At 44.8% G+C, this 25366-nt stretch overlaps 1 protein-coding gene across 1 annotated transcript; it reads right to left on the bottom strand.

Annotated features, from left to right (window-relative positions):
• Positions 1-5469: 5469 nt before the first annotated feature.
• LOC117144869 (geranylgeranyl transferase type-2 subunit alpha) lies at positions 5470-7319 on the bottom strand. The gene has a single exon (XM_033310277.1). The coding sequence runs from the start codon at positions 7247-7249 to the stop codon at positions 5702-5704; it is 1548 nt and encodes a 515-aa protein (XP_033166168.1). The 5' UTR covers positions 7250-7319; the 3' UTR covers positions 5470-5701.
• Positions 7320-25366: the final 18047 nt, after the last annotated feature.

Here is a 25366-nt window from a genome sequence, read left to right as displayed (position 1 = left end):
GGTCGTTATACACGCAATCCTCATGCCCAGTTTATTTTCTTTTCCGCAATTTTTGTAGAAAGAGTGTGGTATGCTTTTATACAAAGATTTAAAATTGTTACTACAGCTTATGGTAAATATTAGCTTTAGTAACCGATTGAAAACAATCTTAATCTATTTTGTAATAGTTTTAATTGTTTAAAAAGGAATCTGTTAGTAGACACTAATTGGGCTCTATAAAAAAACTGGTTTGGTATCGTTTAAATTTTGAACTTTAAACCTCTATCACATCATAAATTGGATTTGTATTAATATAAAAAATATGTGAGAACGAAAAGGTCTATCTACCTACCTATCTATCTAAATAGGGCTTACGCTTTCAATTTAGCAGCGTTTTTAGATTAAGAAGGGATTTATCTTATGCGTATGACAATTGGGCTCTCGACTGAAGTAGTTCCCATCTGATTTATATAAATAGGAAGTGGATTAAACACTTGCTGGAAAGGCCACAGTGAGAGCTCATTACCCAATTACTTTAATCCCTGGGGCTAAACCGAGAACCGGGAAGAGCATTCCTGTTTACACATCGGGCGTGCCACCCGGCTCCACTCGAAGCCCACCGGCTGCAACATGGCGCCAACCGGAAATGCCGGCCGCGCAGCATGGACGCGCTGCCCCGTTTCTATGGCACTTCCGCTTTACTGCGCATTAATTGCAATTAAATTTGGCATTACTTCCCCGCCCCCCGCCCCCCGCCCCTTGCATTCGTTTTTCCTGCTTTCCCGCCGCCCGTGAAAGTTTCACGATGGCTGCAATTTTTGTGCGCTGCATTTCCTATTCCTTGCATAATTTAAAGTTGTTTGCTCTGCCGCCGCCGCTGCATTATGGCCAAAAGGGGCGGGCTAGGGGTGTGTGATGTGGCCACTGCCTCTGCTGCGCTGCCTGGGTATTGTTGTTTTCAATTAACTGTGCGTCTAGCTAAATGGCAAGTAAATTAATGTTTATAGTGCATAAATATGCAATTTATAAGCCCCGCCCCTCCTTCCCATCCGGTTTCCGTGTGCGTGTGCGTGGGTGTGTGTGGTGACGTCACAGGACTCAGACTTTGATGGCGCCATGCTCTGGTTGAATTGTGCGTAAATATTAATAAGTTATTTGTATAGAGGGCACAAGCCATAATGTTTCATACACATAAGTAAAATGCAATTGCAGATCCCCAATCGCCAGATCTTGCAGTGCTTCGGTTCCGAAATTTATGACCGGAGCTGCGGCAACTGGCGGGCAGAAGTCGAGGATCCCAGAGTCACCATCCTGCGCGGCCTTTTCCAGCTGCTGAGCACAGCAACAAATTGCAGGGCTCTTTGGGGCAAGTATTGGTTATTAGAAAACAAATTTGTAGTTATTAATGCCTTTATTAGACCAGCAGCTAAGTGGAAAGAAGCCAAGAGATTTCCTCTGCTCCGAACAGCATAATTATTTCGCTCTGTGCACAACTTGAGTTTCTGTTGTGTCGGTGCCAAAACTTTAATTGCCTTTCGGGCCGAAAACTTTAGCTGAATCTGTGCTGCTATGCATTTTGTTAACGTTTCCGGTGACTTCGCGCTGGAGACCTCCTCTTCCACAACACAACACAACACAACACCATACCATAGTGTGGCACACCAGACCACAGGACTGTTGTTGTCCCCGGTTTGTGTGCCCTTTTAATTGCCCATTGAAAGTTGCTCACTTGTTAAAGCGAACTTTCGAGCTGCCAAGTTGCCGGCGGAGGAGTGAAGTGGGGTGGAGTGAGGTGAAGTGAAGTGTAAGCAAGGAGCGTGAAACTATGTGTTATGCAATTAAAAGTGCAGGCGGCCCTAAGCCCAATCGATGCGGATATTCAATTGGCCGCCGGCAGGCCAATTTGCCGCAACTTATTTAAGGATCAGCTCAGCTCGGCCGGGAGACACCAGTGCACTGGTGGGAAAATCGGATGGAAAACTCGGGTGACCGCAGCTGCAGCTGCTCGTAATGAGTTTTTCATGCATCCCACGCCGCCGAGACAGAGCCCCAAGTTAACATTATGTGACAGCTGCAGACAGAAATCATTCCGAGCCCCTCTTCTATGTGGCATCCATCCCATCCTACCCATCCATCCTACCCATCCAACCCATCCATCCCATCCGTCCCAATGAGGCAAATGGCCAGGATGAAAAAACATTATGATGCATATGCTTGGCCAGAGAATCGAGAACCACACTAAACGCGATTATAATTTGTATATATACATAATAATAATATAATTCTTTTTAAGTGATACTTCGAAATTCCAAAGTATCTCTTTTGCATGTTAGCATGTTTTCAAATTGAGTCAGAAACCTAGTTTGTGTAAACTTTACATTTCTGGTTGTTTTCAAAACTGTTCCAAGTGTATTTGTAGTACATGTGGCACCCTTTTTTCCTCTCACTGGAGTCCTTTGTTTTCCATACTGCGATACTATTTTCTACTGCTGCTGAATGGCAAGGCAAGGCAGTCACAATATATTTTTCTGATTTTCCACTTGCATTATCACGTCTAAAAACTGTCTACCACTGAAACATGTGTATTGTGTGCTCTGTCTGGACTCAAGACCATTTCCACTGTCTATTCTCTCGGAAGAAGGTGGTGAGGGGTGGGTGCGGGTACTCGGGCAACATATAAACATAATTTAGGAGCAAAACAGGAGGGAGATTCCACTAGTTGCCATGGTAGGCGAATAAATTATGAGTGCTGTGGCGCCGCTCCACATGACTTGGCCGGAGATATGTGGCACAGTTTGCCAAATCTAGTTACGTGGGGCAAGGGTCCGAATTTGGTAAACAAATACAATTTTCGAGTCAATTTCGAGAGCATGTTATTACGGTCGTAAGAGAATGAAAAACCCTGGCTAGGTGCAAAGGCCATATTCCCAGCAAGTGCTGGTGAGTACCTGGCTGTGATTTAGTACCCTGGCCCTCAAAGTGGCAATTTTCGTCCGAAATTTGCTGTAGAAACATAATATCTCATCAATGTTTGGTTTATTTAATGCCAAAGGTTCATATTTCCATAGATCGGAATCACCTTCTATTCTTCAGTAGGAACAAAAGACATCCCAGTAGCCATTTCAAAAGATATCAAACTTCGAAATTTGTGTGACCAATAGGGAATACTCTGCTACAAAAGCGAAATTATTGTTTATTATTCTAACACTGTACAGTAAATATACTTAATCTACTTAATCACATTCTCCATCCCAATCTCTTTGCCAGGCCAAAAAGCTTGAGGCATCGATCCCTAAATTGTTATATCTGTTAGTCGTAAAGTAAATTAAAATACTGATTCATGAAAAAAATATGTAACAGGTAGATGGAAATTTTGTATACCCTATTAAGAATAATATTAAAAATATTCTTAATCAGGATCACGAGACAAGTCTATTAGGCTATCTCTGTATGTATGTCCTTATGAACGATGTGATCTTTTTAACTATAAAAGCTAGGATGTAAGCATCCTGATCTAGTGAAAAACTGTCACGCCCGCACTTATGACTTTTTTTGACAATTTCTATCCTTAAGCACTCCTATAAATTTAATAACGGGTATCTAGAAACCTAGAAGTTTGTCTATCATCATCATAATCAGCCATCATCAGATCTTAAGATCTCAAAATGAAATGCACTACCTTCAATCAAACCCTTGTACATGAGATCTTGTGATTATAAACCCATACACCTCGCTTACAAATAGTACAGGTGTGGCTCCCAAGTTTATTTGATTGAAATTAAGTAAACCTGTTTGTTCTAAGGACTAGCCACAATAAAACACGATGGTGATGGTCCTAAAAAATGCAATTAAACGGAGAAAATCCATATGTCGAATATTCAATAACTAAACATTCGCAAATTATCTGATGTTTTTCTGATGGTGTTATTAAATTTATTACTATGACTATGACAGTGTGGACTAGTACATATGCAGCCCTGCGAGTTTCGACCCGCAAAGTCATCTATTAGGCCACCAGCGAGATTGCATCTTGACGGGCATCTATCTGTTAGCTCCTTTCCGCCGCCATGTTTCCTGACCTTTCTCATCGACTTGTCCCATTAATTAAGTTTGCGACTCTGTGCGCTCAGATAAGATGCAGCTGCAGCAGCAGCGCCCCTCCCACTTGCCACCCCCTACACCCCAGTAATTGGCCCCGAACATTTTAATGAGCTGCATCTTGCCAGCGTCACGTTTTCCGGAGTCGTGGCAAAATATTTGCAAGAAATGGCATTGGCATAATTAAGATTATGTCGCTATACGGGCTGCAGCTAGTGGCAGGAGTACGAGTATTCCATCGGATGTGGTGTCGACTGGGTGAGGCGGAAATTTGAATGCCAAGGCGTCTGCTAATGTTAATATGATAGCAGGATATAACCATCCGCCCGACTGGCTCCATTAAATTCCCATGCCCAAACATTGCGCATACGACATGTGTGCCACTGTGGCCTGCCAGGTGACAGCTGCACCTCCTGCCCGCCCGCCTTCCTGCCCGAGCACCTGCAGGCGAGTATTAACGCCCAAGTGGGAATGGCGCCTGCCAGGAGCTTAGCTCCAGGCACGTCTGGCGGCCTTTCACATGCCTGTCAAACGCCTCTCCGCCTTGGAAGTCCCCTCCCGCCCACTCTGCTGCCGCTGCACCTAACAAAACTTAGTGTAGCGAAGAGTAAGCAAATCATAGTTGCTTATATAAACTATTTTACCAGGCTTAAACGCTTTAGGATGATTCCTCACAACTAACTGGCCAAATAGGTGTAGGGCCAACCATACTTCGAGATCTACTGTAGAATCTAAAGTAGACTCTATAATTTAACGTTCTATATCCATTTTGGACCAATTTTATCTAGAATCCTTATTTTTCTTTCAGTGAGTCTCCTTCGTGCAGCTGCGGCACGTAATGACATGCGGCTGCCAATGTTGTGGACGCGCATTGAGCTCCTCGCATCGCCATCCCGTCGACGAGCATCTCCTCCTCGAGGGTCTTGCATAATTTATATAGCCACAAGAGCCGCCAAAAAACCGCAAATCTCGCAGCTCCCCGCTGCACACACGAGGCGACATCGGTGGCAACAACAGAAGCGCAGCAGCAACTGCATCTGCAACATGGTGGCAATGTCAAAGAAACCCTCAGCATTGTGGCAGATTCCGGGACCGCTTAAAGTAGCCAGCGGTTCCATGCAGCAGTGTTGATGGTTTTCCCATTTAACTCGTGGAACATTCGATAATGGATGGCTGCGGATGTCAGCGATTTCACTTGCGGATAGAAGCAAACATGTGTTGTGTGAATTTCGACAAAGAGCCTTTTAAAAACTTTTTCTAGAATGCATGTTCAATTTGTTGGTTATAAGACTTGGAAATAACAAGCTTACAGCTTCCTTAAATAGGAAATCTATCTTGATAAACATGGAGCAAAATTAATCTCATTTCCAATTTAAAGGAAAACTAATCGCGGATATTTTACTATTTGTATATTTGCCATCGATATACAATGAGCGTAATAATAAGTTTTAATAATGCACATAACATTTCTTCTCATACTCGTACAAAGGAATAAATAGGAATAATTGCAAAATGGAATTTAGCGATTGGTTGCACTTCTTTCAAAACTTTCAAAATCGCCAAAGACGGTTCAGCACCAAATGTAAAATATGGCCTAGCTTATCGAAACCAATTCACCGATGGTCTATGACTGCAACTTCAAGTCTGCAAACGTTTTGGGCACTGATTCCCCCAATTTGTCTCGTAGTTTGTTGGGCAAGGTTATTTCATCAGCGATGACTAAGTATTGATCATAGGGAAGCGATTCCAGCAGTACGTCATCCGCTATGTCGAATCTCTTGGGAAAGTCGGCAGATTGAGGCCACTTGGCAAGCTCCCACTCCAAGGTCCACCTAGCAGCGAGGTCCTTGTAGTAACCCTCTCTCAAGGAATCCACCTTTTCCAACTTGGCCAAGTGCGCCAAGCTCGTTTCGTGATTGGCTGAGAAATCGATAGCACGCATGAGAAGGGCACTTGTTAGTAGGGTCCACTTGCTGTCCGGCTCAAACTCCAGAAGATCTAGGCAGGATTGCAGCTGCGTTTGCAGCTCCGCCAGGAGATCCTTGCTGCAACTCGCGGTGCCATGTGGCGGCGCAAAGTAATAGGCTCCGTTTTCCGAGCCAGACAGGGGCAAGAGGTCAACCTTCTGATCGGAGAGCCTAAGGGAGTAAGTTGATTTTCTTTGGTAATCGAAGTTCTGCTGGCACTTCCAACTGGTTCCACGCTTGTCCACTGGTAGCCAGGACTCCAGTAAAATCGTCTGTCCTCCCCCAACTAACTCAGTCTTCAGTTGTGTGATATCTGGGTAGGGCTTGTCTAGGGCGAGTATTGCTCCATGTGACTCCAGTCGAAAAGCAGCTATTCTAGGAGCCCGATCCAATTGGGCGCCGCTGCCCAGCAACCAGCGCTGGTAGAACCAAGCACTGCTGTCGTTGGGATCCGTGAAAGCAGCCGTCAGCACCATTTCAAGCTCCTTCTGCAACTTCTCCTCACTCATGGGCCGGTCTCTCTGCTGGTTGGGGTAGAGCTCCGGAAGCAGGAGACTGCGGTGGTGCCAGCTGGAGTAGTTGGAGAAGTTAACCCTGATCTTCTCGGTGCAAAAGTCCAGCTCCTGGGCGGCCGGAACCATGGCCTTGCCGGTCACATAGCGTCTGTAGTCCCAGGTGTGGAAGTTGCGCTCGTCGAATTTGAGGTACTTGTTGCACAGTTGCACCTCCCGCTGCCAGTCGGCCCTGGGATTCTGTTCTAGGGTCCAGCAGCGGTGGTGCCAGGCGTTGTAGGACTTCGGGTTGACCATAAGGCACTGCTCGGTGAGGTCCAGTTCGCAGGTGAAAATGGAATGGGACTTGTCCTCGGCAGCGGCTTTCTCTTCACCCGTCTTATCCTCCACGGTTTGGTTTTCCTCCTCGGGCTTCTCCTCGCCGGGCGTCTCGCACGCGGTCTCCTCTTCCTTTAGCCTGGACAGCTTCTCCAGCACGCACTCCCTGCGTATGTTCCACAGCGTGCTGACATCCGGATTCCGCAGCAAGATCTGAACCGTCAGGCTCAGCATTTCGTTGTCCAGCTCGCCTGCATCCCTCTTCTTCTGAATTCTTCCCATGGCTGCACGGTAGGCCCGCACCTTCAGAGCCTGTTCCTTCTTCTTCCGCTCGCGCTCCTCCTCCGTTGTCCTCACTTTTACGCGTCCGTGCATCGCCCTAAATTGTATTAAAGTCCAATATTTACAAAATAAGAAAATTATTAGTCAGCAGTGTGGCCGCGCCGGGAACGATAATAAATACCAACCGGTCTTCAAGTAAATACCGTCGTATGCCAATTTAGTTTCAAGAAATACCATTTCCATGCACTGGAAATAAAAAATTAATTTCCTTACTTATGTAAATTCATATAGTGTAAAAATCAACAGAATATGCGAACCTCTGCAACGCAATGCAAAATAGGTGCATATCATTCATTCAAACCAGAGCTATAGAGACTTCACAACTAACCGAGCACTTTTATAGTTTTACAATTCATCATAATTTTCTAAGAGGCATGTATTTAATCTGATGTTAATTGAGCTAACATTTCCTGACAATCACAAAGTAATGGCACAGGAAAAAATACGCCACAAGCTTTCACCCGATGGTTGACTTGTAATCACTACAGAATTTGTTTCCTTTTTTCATTTCTCAAATGAACCGAGTCGTCATATTTTCGTCGATTTATTCGTAGCACATTTTACATTTAATGAGATTTCGTAGCATTGAGACATTGTCGTGACATGTACAATCTTACAAAAGTTCACTGTATTGAGCCCCGAAACATCCGGAAGGTGGTGCTTGGCTTGCTGGTAAAAGTATAATTAGTTATTTGGACGAAAGGTGGCGCTTTATTTGTTGTCTTAAAAGTAAGGCGCGCCGTTGTTTGTATAACCGATTCAAAATTATGAATATTATCTATATTATATTTAATGAATTAAATTATTTCTTAAATAGAGTTATTATTTTTTAATATAAATTCAGCTGGTAGAACATTTTTTTTTTTAATTTTCAGAATGTAAATTGTGGCGCAGCTAACCTACTTTAAATCTTAATTTAATTCAATTAACTTATGGCATAAAAGGGCTTAGTAGACTCGTTGATAAGTATGTAAGAGCTAGATGGATGCCTTTTCGACCCTATATGTTATATGTATATATTCTTAATCAGGATCGTTCGTATGAATGCTGTGATCTCGGGCACTATAAAAGCTAGAGAACTGTGATTAAGCGAGGTGATTGTAGTGTGTCTCACGCAGAGTTTATTGAATCTGTAAACAATTAAAAATGTTTTTGCGTCACCGAAATCAGACAGCTAAACACAGTTGATTTAAGTTTTAACAGAAGGTATTTCGATTCGTTTCCTTAAATGAAGAAATACAATGTTTTTTCATATTTACTGTTTGAATATTCATTGTAGAATCTTGTAAAAAATCATGAATATATTCGATAATGTATAAATTTGGAGTCCAGCATCGATTATTCCGTAATCCCATATGTTAAAAAATATCAATTTTACTTGCCCACGATCGCATTTTGAACCATCGTTTTTGAAATGTATTTTTAACTCCTGTACCCCAAATGGGTTAACTGGTATTACACCGTGTTTTAAAATAATATTTAGTATTCTAAGCCTTAAATTGTATGTTAAATGGCTAAATGCGTGCTACTTTTCTGCCCGTTACAATGGTGGATTTACAATCCGAAAGATTTTTAATCTGACTACACTCATGATGAAGGATAATAATACTGATTTATGGTTTAATTCAATTTACCGTGTGTTATATTTATTTGACGGAGATCGTAAAAATCATTAATTATACATTTACAATTTATAGAATTCAGCCGTGCTCTATTGGAAAGGTATTCCGTGTCCTTTGTTTGCCAACTGACACGGCTTGGCTTTCCTGATTAGTGCGTCGGATGTCGCTCACGAGATGGAACGATTCATCCCTGGGTGTCCTCGCTTTAAATCGCCGCCTTTGTTTGAGTTTGTCGTAAAAATAGAAATCTCGCTTCATTGAGGTCCTTTGTCCTTTGGCGCAGCTACTATCTGCTCCGATTTACTTGGCGAGTCGTGCGAGTGGTATTCCGAGGGTGCTGCCAGGTTTCCACCTAAGCTGCTCGTTCGGCCGACAACCCCTGTGCCTCGCTCGTCCTGACCTGTTGGCCAGATTAGGGCCAAAGCCGATCCGAACCCGAGTCCGAGTCCGAACCCACAGACAAGCCGCATTTGAGACGCCCGAAATCAGTCATAATATTTCAAATTCATAAATTGATGCGTATCACATTAGGAGCGACAGAAGGATGCCGCGTCTAACGGCAACGATGCCAGGACCTGCCACGCCCCCCTCTGCTTCCCCTCTTTTTTTGTGGCTGCGATTCCACCCTCGGGAACTGACTTTGATAAACGCGATTTTGGCAGGGGGCCACGACACGCCCACGTTTCAGCGCGTTGCGCAAAATTGGTGCTAAATAAAAAATAAAAAAACACCTCGGAAAGGAGAGAAAAATAAGAATGATAAGGTTCGTTTTGTAAGTGCACGCTGGGAAAATGTTTAAAACTGTCTGAAAAGAGTTTGGTACTCATATGTTTAAACTGGCCTGAAAACTAAATGTGAGAGTAGGAATCGTAAGGAGGTTGATGACATCTCAATTTTGGCAACATGGCAGGAATTCAATAGTTCCACTTTCGACCAAAACTCCACAAATCTGCTGAGCAGTGCACATCGCTTTATTGGTGGGCGGCGATGAACAACTTCTTTGATTTTGCTGCTCGATTGATTTTCCCGCTCCAAGAAGACGCCTGGCAGTCGCCTTTTCCCAGTCCTTTTCATTTGCACCTGCTGCCTGCCACACAGTTTCCCGACCTGGCACGACTCCTGCCTGTCCCTGGAAGCAGAGGACCCTGCCCATTTGCAGGATATCCCTCCGCAGGCCCAGCCGTCGTTCATTTATTTTGCTCTGCTCCTCTTCGCACAGCCATAAAACAATAAAGGAGGTTTTGTGTTTGAGTTCCCACTTCGAGGAGTCACTCTCGCTGGAGAAATGCTTTTCTAATTAAATTTTATGACTTGCCTGATGAAGTTTCCGCTGGCTCTTCGTGATTGCGATTGGGATAAGGATTGAACTATTGATTGGTCACGAACGGGAGATTGCCCCGGGGCGTCTGGCAGGGGATGATCCTTCGGTGGAGATAGCAGGCCAAGTTAAGTAGTGACGGCTGCACTTTAAATTATACTTTATCAATGCCAGTCGAGTCTGAGCCGGGGATTCTCAAGGCTTTGATGTTAAAATCAAATTTATATCGGTTCACATCAATTCGTTCCGTGATATGCGACGGTTTTTAGTAGAAAAGAAACTGAATACCATAATATCTACTCTTGTATTTCTTTATAAAATTGAGATAAAGACTTTCCCAATGTGTGGCTTTTTAGGGCGTTAAACTAAAATAGGAAAATTGCAGTTGAGACTAAGCTCCGAATTAGATATAAGTGAAATGAATTCGGACAAGAAATTGTTTGCTCCTAGCCGTTCTGAAATTGCTCAACAAGGCAGTGATGATATCTGAATGTAATTAACTGCGAAACATAATATTGGATACGATAGAAAGTCTGGCTGAAATTTCGCCAGATTAATTTGCTCGGCATGAAATGCCATTAACTTGTACACTTTCATTTCCACGTGGTGCCGAGCTTCAAGTGTTGCCCTCCAATTGGTAATCCAAGTAGACCCCAGCGAAATTCAGTGGTTTCTCCTTGGCCTACCACGTACGTACCACCTTCCCCAAAATCCCCTCCCTTCGTTTGTATCCAGTCCATCGCGTTGGCTGCCATGCAAATTTCAGCGATTTCCCGAGCATTTCGCCGCCACGCTGAAAATTGACACCTAATGCCCACGCAGGAGGAAAACTCTGGCACTCGGTGGCCCATCCACTCCCACTTCCGCTCCCTAGCTCCTTATCCTTTATCCACGTTGCCTCACACAATAAGAAAATGATTACAGTCTGAAGCCCACTAAGTATCCAGAACTTGAGAAGGACTTTCAGCAACTTGCACCCGTTCATAGACTCTAAAGAGCAGATTCAGATTTTTCTTCACAAAGTGAACGATCGAGATGCATCAAGTATCTACGATTCCACCAGATAAGCTGGCCTGTGATTAAAATCGCCTTAATTTCACCGAAATTTGCACCAAAATGAACTACATTCGCCCACATCCGCTGAGTGTATCTGAATAAGGGCCAAGCGAATGCGCAAGCAATTGACGTAAATAAGAAGCAGTCTGGGAGACGTCAGCGCCACGATGACGACGCCTGTACCCGGAGATGGCCGCAGGATGAGGATGGGGATGGGGCCAAGGATGAGGATGAGGCGAATACATATAGATATAAAAGTATATAGCATACGTATGCCCTGGCCACAGCTTGAGCTTGGAAATTGGAAAAAGTTATGCAAATCTGCTGACGACGGGACAGGAAACGAGCGCACTGCCAAGCGCCAGAAGTGAATTAGTTTTTATTTCCAGGCTCTGCCTTCCGCCCCTGCCACTTGCCACTTTTGCGTGCAACTTACGTGTGACAGTGCCAGTGTGTATGGGCAGGACTCAGGAGGACTCTGGCAGGACTCTGGCCGTCGAACTGTCGATGGCTATGTGTGCGCAATTATAATAATTGCAATAATAATAACAGAAACATCCAGCAACTTGGTTGGCATGCAACGTGACAGGAGCTGCTTGGAGGAGGACCAGTACACTCAGAAAGTCCACACTGGCTGCGGGATGCTGCAATCCTTTTCGCTGATGAATACTATAGCCGGGTATGGTGTTTACTGAATTTCTCGCAGTGCAGGGGAATGGGCGAGTTCCGGCCAACAGTTGTGTGCGCAAATCGCTCCGTTGTTTACCGAGGGCATTAAAGGCTTTCCTGCCGCACGGCCCACGGCCCAAGGACCGAGGCCCGAGGACCACGATCCAGGGCCCGAACGACGTGCCTAAGTAAATAGAGAGGACACCAGGAGATGGAAAGAATAGCAGCTCACTTGGGCTCAGACTCAGCCGCATGGATTTAAATTCCCCGCGCGCCGTTGTCCTAATTACAACTGCCAACGCTTGGCTGGCTCTGACAGCACTTGCCACCCCACAGGATCGGGGATTCCCCTGCCGTTTCCCGTTTCCCGTTCCCGCTACCCTCTCACCGCTCCTCTTAACGTGCTTAATGCCAATTAAGCGTTTGCCAAACACCCTTCCCCGCCCCATGCAGACCCCTTTGTCAATGTCACCCTCTGGTATTTACACTCCGCCTTTGATATTTCGCTTCGCATTGATTTTATTTTTAATATTTTTGATTCTTGCTGGATTACTGAATTACTGTTTGACCAACTTTTCCGATTTGTCTGCGATGTCCTGTGTCCCGCACTTCCGTCAGCCTCGTAGTTGTAGTTAATTGGATTTATGCTGGTGATTGGGTCGTTGTTGGGACTGCATACCCTGTACTCCTAAGGTCAAAGGGGAATATTGGGTTGGTCGAAAGGCATATGATACGTAACTCAACGGAAAGAAATGTAGTGTTTTATACCATGAGAAAGGCAATGAATGTGCTTAAATCTTCGAACTGTAATTTGTTTCTATACTCATGTGAGATCAAGTAGATGTCGTATATATTCTAGCCTTAAATCATTTTTAACGAAAAGATGCTGGGTATCACAGAATATTGCCTATTTTATTTGATGTGGGATTGAGTTGCCTTGGCGATCGTTTTCAAGGTATCCAATTTATGCTGTCAAAATATGCAAGTAATTGAAACTCGATAATGAGGTAGAAAACGCATGGGAAACTTTTGCCATGACGTCGCAGTATTATTTTCATAGAATCCACGGGGAAGTGATTTTCTTCATGGCTAAAACGTAATTACTGAGTAAGAAAACAAACAAAATTCTTTGCTGATTGCTATTTTAGCTACAGCAAATCAAATTTATGTAATAATATTAGGAAAAGAAATGAATTTTCGTTTAAAAGGAGTACGGACTCCTGAGTCAGAATATTTAAGACTGTGGAAATAAAAACTCCCTTTTGGAATCCCTAACTGTTGTGATTGGTTTGGATTCAGGGCTTATTGTAACCACATGATACGTTTTTTGTGGACGAGGCTTTGAAGCAGTACTTTTAGTCTGGCAAATCTCGAGATCAAGCTCAATAAACCTCAGAGAACCTCGGTTAGCCCTTTCGCCTGCCCAATCCAAAACAAGAGGATCGGTTGTAAGGGCCTGCTAATTGATATGGGCTCTGAGATATGCGCAGTCTGGAGCCAGTGCTACTTAATTCCCCTCTTCAGATCGCCCCGACCCAGTGCCGCATCCACTGGGTGATTAAGCTGCCGTGCGAATTACCGCATCTGCAACAACTGGACAGCATATGCTGGAAACCCGAGACAAAGGCTGAGCCAAGTCAGCCGTCTTATGAAAAATATGGAAACAAAAAGTTGTACAAAGGCAAAAATGAGGCAGAAACAAGAGATGCCATGCCGGCAGCCAAAGATCAAATGGCGCAAATCTTGCAGATACAAAGATACTTTTCGACTGCGGTTTTGCGGATTGGGCTGGGCCTCGACTTCGGCTCCAGCTGGATGGGTCGGGATGCCCGAATGGGCATAACCGCAGCCAGGGGTCGCACCAGCGTTCCAGCCAGCCAGCCAAGTTCAAATTTAAAGCACTCGATGGCAGGCAACGCTATACGGCACATAATTTGAACTTAAAAGCTGCCTAACAACCGGTTGGAGGGATGGCCGCGGCTGCCTTTCGAAAAGAATAATAATAGTACGAAATTATAAATGGTTTGCTCAGGGTCGGGGTGTCTGATCCCCAGTCTATTGGGCATGTTCTGCAAACTGTCCCTGGTTACTTGCCAGCTCTCGGTCTCTCCAGCTTCATTCTTCCCTTTGTTTGCTTTATGATAGGGCTTTTCTAGCTACACTTCGGGTGCTCACCAGACTTACACTGAGCGAAATGGGGGTATACTCCTAGCTCCTTAACGGGATGTCATGAAACGAGGACAGAACCCCTTTCATTAATATTTCATGGTAGGAACCATAATCAACAATTCTGATGGTTTGTTCAAGTCGTAAGTTTGTGTTGTTTCAACTTCACATGAATGCATTTTTCTTTTGTCTCTGTATCTACCCCCTTCTTTCTGCCAGTGTACATAATATGGGTAAGCTCCTTGCCCCTGGCCACGCAACCAGACATCTCCTCCTTGGGCATGCCGATGATTATTATGTATGCTCAAATTCTATGCACGTACCGGCAGTGAAGCTTATCTGTATCGAATATGATTAAGTGCGCTGCGCTGCGCTGCTCTCCTCTCGACCCTCTGCCCAAGTCGTCTAGGCAGGCTGGAACCACATTCAAAGCCAGAGCCAGAAAAATCAAGAACTGAGAGCTGGCCCAGTCGGAGGCACAAAAGCCGAGGCAAGGCCTCGTCGGACCTGAACGTGCAACATTGAAAGGGGCACAAAGGAGCGGAGCGAGCGCTAAGTAAACACAAACAATTGCTGGCAGCATCGCAGCAGCATTCAACATTCAGCATTCAACTGCGGCGCATAGCTTCGGCCTCAGCTTCAGCTGCAGATACTGATTCTGATTCTGATTCTGAATCCGCCTGGCAGGCATCCAGATCCAGACGCGGCCTGCAAATCCTCACAGTCATCTTCCATTTCGGGCTCAGACGGCGGCGGTCCACTTGGCATTTGCATTTTCTGGATAATTCATTAAATGCAGGGCTGCTTCTCGGCTGCCTGCTTTTTACTTCTCAAATTGAATAACACACAAAGCGAAATTTGCATTTCTTTTGAATTAAATGGAAGCGATGGAGGCTTCCTAGTATACTAAATACTTCTGCTGAATTCCAACAATTGCTTTCATTCATCGCTTCGAAAGGCAGTTACTCACGGGCACCCATGTGTTTTCACTCGAATATTCAAATTATGTTTATCGATTTTCATCTCCGTTGAAAAGTCACAAATGGCTGGGCGCATGAGAAAATTCGTAATGGAATTAGGGCTGATTGAAAGGCAGCTTGTTTAAATTAATTTCAATACATTCCAGTCGCTTAGATAGGAAGTCCGATTACATTAAATGGTAAATGTGATTATTTGGAAGGGGCAGGTTCGATATTTTATTTACGAGTCAGTATAGACCTGAATATTGAACGATATTAAGTGCCAATTCAAAGATATTTTAGACTAATAATAAGTAGCTTAAATTAAGCAGCATATTGTCAAATAAAAGCAAATATAGCTATATTGGGCAACTTTAAAGTGCCATTTATAAGACGTTCGAATACTTGACTTTATGTGTGAGTCCAGAGTAATGTGTGTAGTCAATTAATTCAGCCCTTGGTAATTACGTTACATTTCGTTTGACATCACAATCTTTATTCATTATGGAGCTCATTTGACATCAGCAGCAGGCGCATTCGAAATTAGCATTTTGCGAGATGTTCTCAATCGCTTTGCGACAATTTGTAATCGAACTAATTAGTATGCAGGTATCGCAAGTGGGGCCATAAATCTGAGTGGTCGAGTCTGGCAGATAAATAAGAACGAAACATGTTTGTTAATCCCCATCACTCGATTTAATTATATTGATGTGATCCCTGAATTTATGCGATCCGCTTGAGCCGCACTCTATGGCACTGCAAGTGTGTTTCGATTCGGTTCTCGAGCGGGTTCAAAGGCCAGCTGATATCGACCTGGTCGAGTGAGGGATTGCAGTTCCCTGGGATCTCGGCCCTCGAGTAGTCTCGAATCTTTCCCGGCATGTGCAAATACGCTCCACTCTACTGAGCTGAGCTTCCCATGATTTATTTGATTTATAGCAATTGCTTTTTATATTGCTTGTTCGGCGTTTTTCAACTCAGATTCGGATTCTTATTCCGATTCCTTGGGCACTTGAGCTTCTTTCTTCTTTTACGTTTTCGTTTTTGTGTGCGCCTCTTGAGATCGCCGCATTAAAATTCAACTCGTACTCAAGTCGTGAAATGCTTAATACTTGAGATACTTTTGTACTCGTTGTATTTGCATTTACATTTCGGAGACACTCGACTGTGAGCCATTTTCTAAAGGCTTTCCTCGCTCCTTCCCCGCCCTTCCATTAGGGGTTGTTCCACCAGAACGAAGTGCATACTCGTATATTAAATTGCTTCGTATGGCGCATTAACGATTCCGGGGAAGGTCGCCTCTTTCAACCTGTCATTAAGCAACCAGATACGTTGTACTTATTGCCAGATACTCGCTTACAGGGATGCTCCCATCCATCCATCCATCCATCCGTCCATCCATCCATCCATTCGTCCGTTTGTCCGTCCGTTCATCCTAACTGTGAAAAGGTGCAAACATCCTGAACTCTCGTCTGAATGCAAAAAATTGCAAATAAACGAAGGAGGAGGAGGAGGAACCCTCTTCTCGGGCTCCTGGGAAATTCACACGGTGCCGAGGAGGAGTCCTTGTGGACGAACAATGCCGGGCAGCAGAACGGTAAATGTGTGTCGGGCCAGATAAAAACCAGATCCCAACGAACTCGGCTGCTGTGCAAACAATTAAAGTGACGAGGACGATTAAGGGGCGGACATCATCGCAAGGTGCAGCTTGCGTCGCCGTGGCACTTCCGCTGAAAAATCCAGGGAGACACAGTTTCAGCTACACGGAAAAAAGTATCTCGGGCGCGCTTTAAGTACATGCAGATATTCCGTCTATCTTGTCAGGATGGGTTAGGTTGGAGCTCTAGATACTGACCGTGTATCTAAACTTACATCTTTGAATGATTGAAAAAGTTTTATTATTAGTAATCGAAGGTCTGCAAACTCTTCTTTGGCGATGGGTATTAAAACTGAGAGCAGTGCACATCCACAGCAGTAAAAGATACATATGCGGGTGTTCGTACAAGTGCCGAAAATAAAACGCAGACCGAGATTCCTCCTTTGATGTGTGAGCTCTGAAATATTATTATGATTGATGGGCGCGAAAGGAAAACGAATCCAGAACATCAGGCGCACGAAAATCGAAGTAGAAGAACTCGAACGAACAGAACGGTCTAGCGGCGCATGATGTGAGTTATGTTCATTGGAAATGAGGCCTCGGAATTAGTGGGGATTGTTCCATCCTCAAGGACTGCGACTCTGCCGCGCCCATTGTGCATTGTTGAGTCCGCTCCTTTCCGCATGTTCCTCCACTTTTTGTTCGGGACGTCATGCGTATAGAATTTCATTTGATTGAGCGCTTAATCAAGCAAACATTAATGTGCACTTATTAATAAAAAGTGTTCGGGCACCGTTTCATTTATCGTTTATCTGCTCAGTCGTGGCTGAGTGAAGCCCGTGGATTGCCGGACTGCTGGTCACGACGATAATGACTGGGCAAAGGATCGATCGGTGGTTGTAAATTAAAAAATGTGTATAGGAACGTTATCTAGAACTCGGGGCGCATAGAAAAGGGTACGAATCTATTATACTTTTTATGGGTGGAAAAAATCGTTTGATCCGCAATCAATCGCCATTCGAACTTTGTACAGCAAAACCCAGCGGAATTAGTCAACAAAAGTTTATCTTTGAAAAGGGTGAATGGGTAAATGAATAAAGCAATGCTATATATAAATAATATAGCGGAGTCTTGTGTTGGAGTTGTATAAGTTTCTATAACCTTTCATTGCCTAAGAAATACGAATACCTTCGCCGAAAAGTTCCTATTGAATGGGTCCGCTGGAAACCCGTAACTCATCCGTGCAAATTTCATCCGCACGTTGCACCCAACTCATCCATCTGAGCGGGAGTTCCTCGACCACCGACCACCCATTGATATCGCCTCGTAATCATGGACCAGTTTACAAGCTGAGTTATGTCATGCCCAACCAGATCCAACAAAGGCCCAATCCCCCGGTCGCCATAACCCATTGCAGAACGAAAAGAGACTCCCGCTTTTTCTAAAACCTCCATTGTGTGGCAGCGAGTTGATTGTTTCATTTGCATTGTTGATGCTGCATGGCAGCTTTTTTATAACCGGCATTATTATTTTGCGTGTTATTAAAGCGCAAGCATTCTCTACCGATATGTGTGGATGTATCCGAACGGTGTTCAGTTGTTCCTCCTGCTGGAGCCTAAAAAACAGTCGGCGGATGTCGAGCGATGGAGGGGACTTTAAGCTGCTTTCCGTCTGACTGAATCGGACGGCCTTTTGCAGTGCTGAGCCGCTCTTTCCTTTCTTCAGGCCCTCAAAAGACAGAAAAAGCAGAGCCCCAGACTTGCCCATAGAATTTGTATGAAATTTAAATACCTATTCAGCATTCAAAATGCGAGGCAACTGCGCAGAGACCTAAATACTTAAGTAGTTTCCGAGGGCTGCCAAAGACACTCGGCCGAGTAGGGCGACACAAGGCGGCGCTTTCATATGCAGACACACGTTCTCCTCCGCGGAGGAGGCCCCAGATACGAATTCGGATTCGGATTCGAAGTCGGATGCAGATGCCGGCAGACAGATAGAGATGCTCGGATACCCAGATACTCAGATACTTAGATACGGGCGGGCATAGCGAGCTGGATTGTGCCTCCAAACTACGAGCACTTCAAATTGTGTGTGCCTCACGTAAGATTTAATCTTTATTGATTTATTTTGTTTGGCTTTAATTTATGACGCCCGAGTAGGCCATCATTTTTTCTATACATATGTACATCTCTCCTCCTTCGCCTGCTGCACAAGCCCAAATGAGGAGTGGCACGGGGTATCGGTAGTCGGGGCTCACCATGGCTTACCCAGCTGTGCCATATTTCACCGGATAGGATGGCAGTGCAATTTGCATTGTGGGCGTGATAATTAATCAAGACAATGTTGCGGGCTCCAAACATCAGCTAATCAGTTGTGGATTCAATTGGGGAAAGTTGTAGTGAAAGACTCCCTTTGCCATTTAGTATTAAGGGGTTAATGAAGAAAAGAAATCATACGTGTAACCTTTTTCACTTACCCCCCACCTTTCAAGAACAAACTTTAAGATCCCCAAGGGCTCGAAGTGCTTTCTCATAATAAAATGAGTTAGGAACTGTTTTGGTTTATGTAAACACCATTCCTCGCTTCTCGCGCACCTGTTCCAATATACGTTATTCAAGGAAAGCACCTTTGATTATATCCCTAGCAATGTCGTCGTCGAGCTGCAAACTTTTCAGCTTGGCTTCCTCCCCCATTCTTGGATTACAGCCTGTGGCAACTTATCAGCTCCTCCCCCGTCGTCATGGCTGACAACCCTTGCAGGTAACCTTTCATTTAACATTAACCACCAAATCCCAGCAGCCGACTACTATTCACTCCCCCTTCGCTCGAGCTTCCTTACCGAAACTTCAGACGGGCAAAAGGAAAATGTAACGCACCGAAACGCTCTTGTAACTTGCTATCCAGTTAAGTTAAAAGTTTTCGCCGGAGCAGAAACCGTTAATCAAAATTAATTACACATAACCAGTGCCAGTCCGCCCGATCCCCGCTACCCGCTCCGCCTTCATCATCCGGAAAAGTACGTGCCACGCCCACATGCGACATGCAAACGAAGACAAGAAAAACGCCGAAGCAGCAATTGTAATTTACTTAATGAGCAACATTTAGCCAGCCGACGAGTCCAGATGGTCATAATGTGAAAGAATCGATGGATGATGAGGAGGAGGAGGAAACTACTATTGAAGGGATGACAATTGGTATCCAATAGGTATATATTGGTATAATAGTGATACGTAATTCAGATAATGGCGGATTTTCCAACTATGAAATATCCTATATTATATACTAACTATATAAAAAAGTGTTAATATTCGGCAAATTAGTATCAGTGTATTATGCCTTGGCAACCAGTATATAAGTATAGGAAACTATTAATTACACAAAATTCTGATAAGGCCTTTAGAAATGATATATATATTAATATATATTGCATTATAATATGTCAAATATCATAATATCTGTCACATCTTTCGATCAGATCTATCGATTGTTAGTCAAATGAATATGAGAATAATAATAATGACTTATTTGCCATCTCTAACTTGATCGGACTGGAGACAGATGAGCACGCACGGTGGACATGGAGTAACCGATGTCGCCAGTTGGCCATTGCGCAGTTGTGTAATTAAAGTTCGCATGACCGGCGTTGCATTTTGAATTCGAAATGGGACGACGAAGGTGCGTCGCCACCCGCAATCCTCCAGGGTATTTACGAGCCCGAAGACGTGGACACATCAACCCCAACCCGCACTTACATGTCGCATGTTCTTGGCATTTAATGAGTGCTACGCACATGGAAAAATGTTGTGGCAAGTATTGATTTTCTAATCGTTTGCGGTCAATTTATTGAACTCCCCAATTATGCGGCACTAACTTGATTTTAATTGGGCTCTGCGAAGCGTTTAGTTGAAATGGTAATTAAATATGAAGTAAATGGAGCCCATGTGCATGGATCGAAATGTTCCAATCGACAGACAACCGAATCATTGATTTAAACGAGAGAGTATACTATTAGTCCAACCAATAGCATTTGATTGCTCATTTCACTGGCACATTGTATCACTTTCCAGACCTTTTCTCTGAGTGTACTTCGCCATTCTTCCCCTCCCAAAGTCGCCTTCCTCCAACTGGAACTAGATCTATCTGCCTGGGTCCGCTTCTGATATCCGCAGACCCAAGTTTGCAGATCGATCGACTGCCATGTTCGTAGGCACGGCGTGTTCTTAAGTAGGCTGCTGGTAAGTGGACATTAGGGGCATTCTGCGGATGCTATGTAGGCATATGTGAGACCTTTTATAGAGCAGCGACTGACAGCCACTTGCTATTGCCATTCTCCTCGAGTGGCCATCGAGGAGAAATCGCCGAGAACTCCATGCTGGAAATAGCCATTGCTATTGACGGATTTGTGTTGGACTCTCCGCAAATGTACATGAGATGTTTGTGCCGCACAATGGGCTCTTTCTAGGTAGAAAGCGTGGTAGCTTCAATGACGACCTTTATACGTGTCGAACTCAAATTTCATACATGTGTAACCATTGTCAACCTATTAGAACCAAAGAACAAAACCTAAGAATAGAATCGCCAGACACGTCAGTAAACGTTTTGAAATCATATTATACTTGTTGCACGGCTGTATCTCAGTCAAGGTTCCCTGTAGTAGGGTTTTTGGGTTACTTTTAGGTATTTTCAACCTATGATTAGTTGCATCAAAATATGAACAGTACTAGTGATACCTTGCGATATGGAGATATAGTAACTAACTAGCGTATATACATAAATGTAATATTTACTAATTGCGGGAGAACTCTAGGGGTTTATCAACTTGCAACCTATGCTACCATTTCAATTGAAATATTTTATCTTAAAACTCAATGGTACTGGGAAATCGGAAATCCCCCAGTGTGAGCGGTATTCCCAATGGCAATATCAGAATGGCACTCTGGGGACTCTTGAGTGTCCATATGCTATATGCTCTATGCGGAATTGTATCTGGAGTACGATGCTAACCCTTCCTCCGCATCTGCATCTGCATCCGTATCCGCAGCGCAATCGTCATCATAGTCATCTATTTACAAGTATTTGCGCTGCTACAATTTTCAAACATTTTTTAACGACTTGCGGTTTATGGCGGGTCGGTTTGGCTGGGTTTGGTTCGGGAATGGGCATGGGTATGGGTCCACAGTTTCGTGCGGTATGCCACACATGGCATCCCCTGCCCCGACTCCTCTTGCTGCTGATGCATTCATGTGGAAATGAGTGTAGCCAGCGCACAAAGTTGCATGTGCAGAGGGAAAAATAAATGTTATTATGCTCTCAGATCGTATGCATTATGTCTGGGTTGTTCCTGTTGAAGATTGTTCCGAAATACTACATCTGTGCACTAAATCAAACCTCCTACACCGAAGTTGCAAGTACAGACTTACAGATTTCAGTGATTTTTCTCAGTGCACACATGCGAGAAAAGCGAAACAAAATAGAAAAGAGGAAAGCAAACAAAACCAAGCCTCGCAGTGGGAAAACAATGCCAGTTTGCGCTGCTTCTGCTTCTGCTGGCGATGGCGATGGCGATGGCGACTACATAAGTGGTAATAATAATTCCGCTCAAGAGGCGTCGCCCGGCGTTTCATTTCAATGACACACAAACCAACAACGACGACCGCCTCTGCTGCTGATGACGACGACAACGACGATGACGTCGAGACGAGGAGGAGCGGGTTCCATGGGAGGCTGGGTGGTTGGGTGGTTGGGGGACACACTGGAGACGACAATGACGGCGCTGCTGCCTCATGATGCCGCTGACGTGAATGGAGAATTACTGAATGCTAGGTGCAGCGGCAGCTAAATCCGTGTTTTTGTCATTGGACGACCCGCATCGCCTAAGCCGCACATCGTACATATGATCCGATATGAGCCGCATTCGGAGGAGGCAGACCCACAAGGGTAGTTACCCCGAACGTAACACAACGAATGCTGAATGTCCTTCCATTGAATGCAGATCTAATTTCCAAAGCGGAGGATTATGAAGCTATTAAGAGCTCTAAATGGCCAGTATTATCTAACCAATAGTTCAATCGAAATTGGCACTAACTGGCGGAAAAACTTGGCTCGAATTAGTTGAGAGCGTGTTCATCAGCAGGGGCGGAACCATCCCACCTTCCCTCAGCCGCGCCCCTATTGTTTTGCGATGGCTTAATATTGCTTATGCACGACTCGTCACTCATTCATTGCCCCAACCGACTGTCTATTAGGGGGATACTCCGCCCCCCCTATCCCCCACCACTCGACGCCCTGAAAATTCAACGTCTGCTGGTGGCTCCTTTGATTGCATTGTCTCGTCATGGTCTCGGGTTCGAGTGGTTCCTGGCATCGCCTTTCCCCCACCCTTTCTTTTTATAGTTCTCAGGGAGCCCTGCAGGCACCTACCCCTACCCCTACCCCTTCCCAAGCTCCTGCCCTTCAGGTCCAGGGGCTCATTTCGTGGCAGTTCGGTGGGGAGCAACTGCGGCGAATTATACAGATCAGACCCCTTTACGAGTATATGTTATACGGTTGTGTCTTGTGGATCTGGCTCTTAGTCTGGCTTTGCCTGCTAAAACACTCGATCCCCACATAATATTCTGGTATCCGCCCATGTACCGATTTCAACGCTTCTTGCTGCCACTCACTTGACATACAATTATGTTGATGACATTGTTGTTTATATGCTTCTTTTTTTGCTGCTGCTGCCGTCGTTGTTTTTGCTCCCCCCACTGCAGTGGGGGCAACAACAATGCGCACCATTTTTATGGGCATTCTGGGGCTGCGGACTATGTATACCGCGGCATACGGGCTCCCTCCGCGTGCATCTCGCAGATCTGTCTTGGGGCATGGCTAAATTTCCTGCACCCGGTGTTTTATGCGAAGGGTATGATGCATATGGCAAAGTTCATGTAACAGCCGATTATTATAAAGAAGGTATCAGCTTTTGATTTTAGATTGAAAGTATTATATCTAAGCTATCATTGGCTCTTTCTAGTAACCTTTGTTAGACGGCATAACTCATGCATCGAATTACATAAAGTAATGAAGTCGGAAAACTCCACTGTATCTGTGGTGACTAACTTGGAACTCACGGCCCATTTAAAAATTCGACTGATGTAGATGAGGTTTGCTGCTGTTGGGTTTCCCCTTCGACGGAGTCTATATCTGGGCATACATATATGCCCCTTCAAGGCCTCTTGGCCTGTCATCGCGGCCAGAGTCTCATTTATCCATTCCGAGAAGCAGCCGCATAAATTACTGCTTCGGTATGGGACTTCTAAGGATTCCATTCCTGCGAGATGATCAAATGCGTTTGATTGGACAAATGCATGGAGTGGGGAGCGTGGAGGAAGCTGGGCGGCAATTAACTGGTTTTCCTGCTACCGCTCCGCGAGGATGACCCGTAGAAAGCCTAGATTACGCCTAATGAAGAAAAATGAATTGCACCGATGATTCGACAGATTCGAGTTTCCAACGGGGAAAGTTTTCCGCTGCCCTCGGAGGGAGCTTTATCTGGTGAGTTTCCACCCGGCACGTAACACGAAATATGCGTGTAAATTTCATTTATTGATTTATGGCGAGGCACGTAGCTACTACGAGTATATGTTCATGTGTGGGGAAAGACATTTGTATAAATACGCAAAATAATGGCATCTCCAATGTGCGAACTTCCCTGACCATAAATCAAGATGAGCCCGGCAAACAAAACGATTTCCCTGCCTCCGCCTCGCCACTCCTCGCGAAAATCCATATACGAGTATTCAGCTGGGCCAGCCCCGCTGGAAAAGTTCTATTTGATTTCGTATTAGAGCGAAACTGCTGAGCTCACATAAATTGCGCTTTTAAACGAAAATTAGTTGGGGCGGGTGGAGCCGGGTGGAACGGAGTCGGGAATCAGCTCGAGAGATTAAAGTTGGCAACGTGCCGCAGTACGTGGCTGGGAAATCATTTCTGGCCCGCCGTTTCTGCCATCTCAGCTCGACTCTGGATCTGGGAGCAGGAACGTGGAAGTTTTTTGGACCGAAAATTACTTGCGCAAATATTGCTTTGTTCAATCGAGCCGCAGCTTGGAAATTATGAGGCAAAACTTGCAGGCGGAGCAATTAGAAAAGTTTTCCCTGGACAACTGTCTCAGATGGCTCGAGGGAACTTCTCGACGGCACACGGAAAACATTCGTTGTGGGAAAGGATGTTCAAGAATAAGCCACTTAAATTTTTAAATTAAATTTTATAATTAAAAATAATTTCTGATTGAATATGGTATCTGAACGGATACCAAGATATTGTTCTACAACATAGCTTCGCCAATATTTTAATTTTAAACTTGTTACCACGTCATTCATTATGTATTTCCTCCGAGTTCCCGAAATGGAATTATCATATAATCCAAGCCCTTGGGCGCACGGGCACTTCTTCAACGAAATTCAATTATATTTCCCCCGAAGACAACCCGTCCCTCGGAACCCGATGATCTGACAGCCCCTCTATTGACTTTGCAGCCCAAATGAGATTCCCTGTCAAGGCTGAGCGCATGTCCAACGCCCTTCCCGAAATTGTTTAATTGCACACACGCGGTCCGTGGAAGGGCCCTGGATCTCGGGCCACATATCCAGAGTCTACCTGCCTCTCCCTGTCCAGTTCCATCCCGAGCATATGGCGTGCCCAGCGAGTGGCTCGTAAAAAATTATCTCCTGCATTGTTCCGCCGCTCGGTCGGGGTGCCCATAAAATCGCAGTCCCAGATCCG

Source organism: Drosophila mauritiana, chromosome 3R, assembly GCF_004382145.1.
Source record: "Drosophila mauritiana strain mau12 chromosome 3R, ASM438214v1, whole genome shotgun sequence".
NCBI classification, from domain to species: domain Eukaryota; kingdom Metazoa; phylum Arthropoda; class Insecta; order Diptera; family Drosophilidae; genus Drosophila; species Drosophila mauritiana.
Note: the sequence above shows the minus strand (reverse complement) of the source record. Positions and strands in the feature narration are given on the sequence as shown.

Excerpts from the sequence above, each read along its gene's own strand:
- LOC117144869 (XM_033310277.1), bottom strand. The coding sequence starts at position 7,249 with ATGCACGGACGCGTAAAAGTGAGGACAACGGAGGAGGAGCGCGAGCGG.